A 2,643-nucleotide genomic window follows, 5' to 3' on the forward strand; every position below is an offset into this window, starting at 1 on the left:
CCCACCAGGAGCCCCTTTCCACGGAATTCTCCAGGCAAGAATACTGGAGCGGGGCACCATTTCCTTCTCTATCTTAAGACTCTACCGATACGTAATAGAATATCATGTAACTGTGAACGCACTAAGGTTCGTACTGTGTAGGTGCACTTGTTTTGATTTTATTTGTATGTGTTCCTTCACCCGTACCATCCTCATTTAGACACCCATTCATTTCAGCAGGGATGATTTCCCAAATCACTTTACATCCATTACCTCTTTTCCCTTTGTTCTCATTTTCTTGCTTAGAAACAATAGGCTAGGTGCCATTTACCTAGGATGCCTAACGGATGTTTTCTTGAACTGAAGAGTTTATAAAAGAGTGCAGAGAAATAGCCAGACATTGAAATAAAGCCTTAATTTACTCTTCATTGTTTCAAAATAGAAAACAAAACTGTGCAGAGGAACGTGTAACTTTATTGTTCAAATACAAGAATTGTGGGTATTTGTTGACATCTCCCAACGTAAATTTTAATCTTCATTAGGTTCCATAAGCTGATACTTATTTGATAGGTCAGTTTTAATTAGCATGGTTTTCACATAAGGAATATCGTTGATGAATTGACTTGAAAGAGAGGAGGTGGGTGTATAAGCGATCGTTGGCACTGGGGACCTTGAGTTGCCTCTCTGTTGCTGGTTAGGAAGAGGACGGTCATGGGCTGACATATCGCTATACCTGTCTGGAAATGTAGAAGGCTCCACCATCAGTCCAAAAGAACTGCTCCATAATGGAGATACGATGTGGTTCTGAGGAGTAGATGTAGCGGTAGTAGCAAAGTCCTCAACGTGGCCATTTGCTTGAGTGTAGGTGCTATGGAAGTGCCAATTAAAAATGCTCAACTGGTTTAAAACAGCAGGTTGATCTACCACGTTCTGTTCTCTTTGTCTAACTGATATTGATGGGGAAGGAAAGTCACGCGGAAGTAGGGCGCTTGTTTTAGGGACTATCTGGCTGGTATAAGTCTTTTGTGGGAAAGGCACACTTAAACTGGTGGAAGCTGAAAATGGACTCTCTCCACTAGTTTGAGCATGAAAACCAGAGTTACGATCATCTGTGTTGACCCTTGCTTTAACATGCTTCTTCTCGTAATCTGGAACTAGTGAAGATTTCGGAAACACATTGCTAATCCCAACTCTTCTTTTCATTCTTCCTGAAAGTTGGGGATAGTCTCTTTTGAAATTTGGATTATGGTAGATCTGTAACTAAAATCAAAGGATACAATTATTTAGTTTTTTATAAACTAAGGTAAAACTGACAAGCAAAGTTAAACTATAAAAGTGTATTCTTTTAATGATGCCAATTAAATAGAATCAAAGACAACACCTCCATTAGTAGTTTTAACACCTTACATGTTAGAAATAAGTATGCTCCTCAACTAAAAAATATGTTGTATATATACAGTAAATACCACTTAAAGTAGCTTGAGGACATGTATCTGATTTCAAGTTGCTAGGAGAGTGTATTAAGTATCAAATATTTTAACCTCCAGCTGTTCTCAACTTCAAAAAATAAAACGTGTTCAACAGTTTGCTATCTCAATTTTAAATTCGGTTTTTGCTACATATGTGAACATGCTTTCTAAGTCACATGATTTAATCTTACATATTGACAGTAAGTGGAAATTTTGGATTACCTTGCTCAAAACAGAGACATTGTTTTCTTCTTCCAGAAAGTCAGGGAGTGAAGCAGATCTTTGAAAAGTTTGTCGCTTTTTACTAAACCCATAAAGTTTAAGCTGGCTAACTAAACTTTTCATACTCTCAGTTTCAAATATTCTGAAAGGGGCCTTTCTTTCCAAGACTTCTTTCTTGAAGAGTTCTTCGTTGATCACTATAGAAGTGCCACTCTCATCCCACCAAATAGATTCAAACTGATCACTTTCAACTATAGCCCAGAGTTTTTGTGGAAAAGTGAGGGAAAGAAAATCATTCAACTCATTTCTTTCAGAGACAGAAAATGTGTAGTGTGGCCTTTTTATCCCAGCTTCCTTAGACAAAGCCTGGAAAGCATATTCTTCAATCATAGATCTCAAAACTGAGTCCCCAGTAAGTGTGTAATCACACGAAGACGATCCAATGGAGGTTTTGGTACCACTTGATACATCTTTACGAGGCACATCTTGAATTTCTGAAGGAATGTGTGCCATCTCAGAGAGATCTTTCTTCAGATACTTTTCTCATTTGTCTGACTTTACACACTCCAACTTCAAATGCTGCTTGGCTGGCGTACAGAGATAAACTCTCAAGACCATCAGCATGGTTCTCAAAGTCAAAAAGCTGTGACATCACAAAGTCACTGGTCTCCTAGCAATTGAAGAGTAGCGCTGACATCATAAAGTCACTGGTCTTCTAGCAATTGAAGGGCAATGTTCAACCAGTGTTTACTTCTACATCAACTTAAAATAAAGGCTGCTTGCATAAACAGTAACCAAAAACATGAAACCTGCAAAATGTCATTGCTAAAGAATTTTTACACAGAAAAATCACATCAATAAGTCTACTTGGTTCCTGAAATAAAAGTGATTGATCACCCTTCTATACACATATTCTTAACATTCAGGACTGTTACCAAACCAAACATGGGTCTGCTCACTTCTATGCAATGAA

General features: G+C 37.9%; 1 protein-coding gene across 1 annotated transcript; it reads right to left on the bottom strand.

Annotated features, from left to right (window-relative positions):
* Nucleotides 1–433: 433 nt before the first annotated feature.
* LOC145537575 (heat shock transcription factor, Y-linked-like) lies at nucleotides 434–2,317 on the bottom strand. The gene is made up of 2 exons (XM_081568271.1): nucleotides 1,671–2,317; nucleotides 434–1,239 (listed from the first exon to the last, which is right to left on the bottom strand). Exons 1-2 carry the CDS (start codon nucleotides 2,181–2,183, stop codon nucleotides 508–510), a joined length of 1,245 nt encoding a protein of 414 aa, XP_081424397.1. The 5' UTR covers nucleotides 2,184–2,317; the 3' UTR covers nucleotides 434–507.
* Nucleotides 2,318–2,643: the final 326 nt, after the last annotated feature.

This window comes from Giraffa tippelskirchi, chromosome Y (assembly GCF_054371585.1).
Source record: "Giraffa tippelskirchi isolate mGirTip1 chromosome Y, T2T-mGirTip1v1.2.pri, whole genome shotgun sequence".
In the NCBI taxonomy this organism is placed as follows: domain Eukaryota; kingdom Metazoa; phylum Chordata; class Mammalia; order Artiodactyla; family Giraffidae; genus Giraffa; species Giraffa tippelskirchi.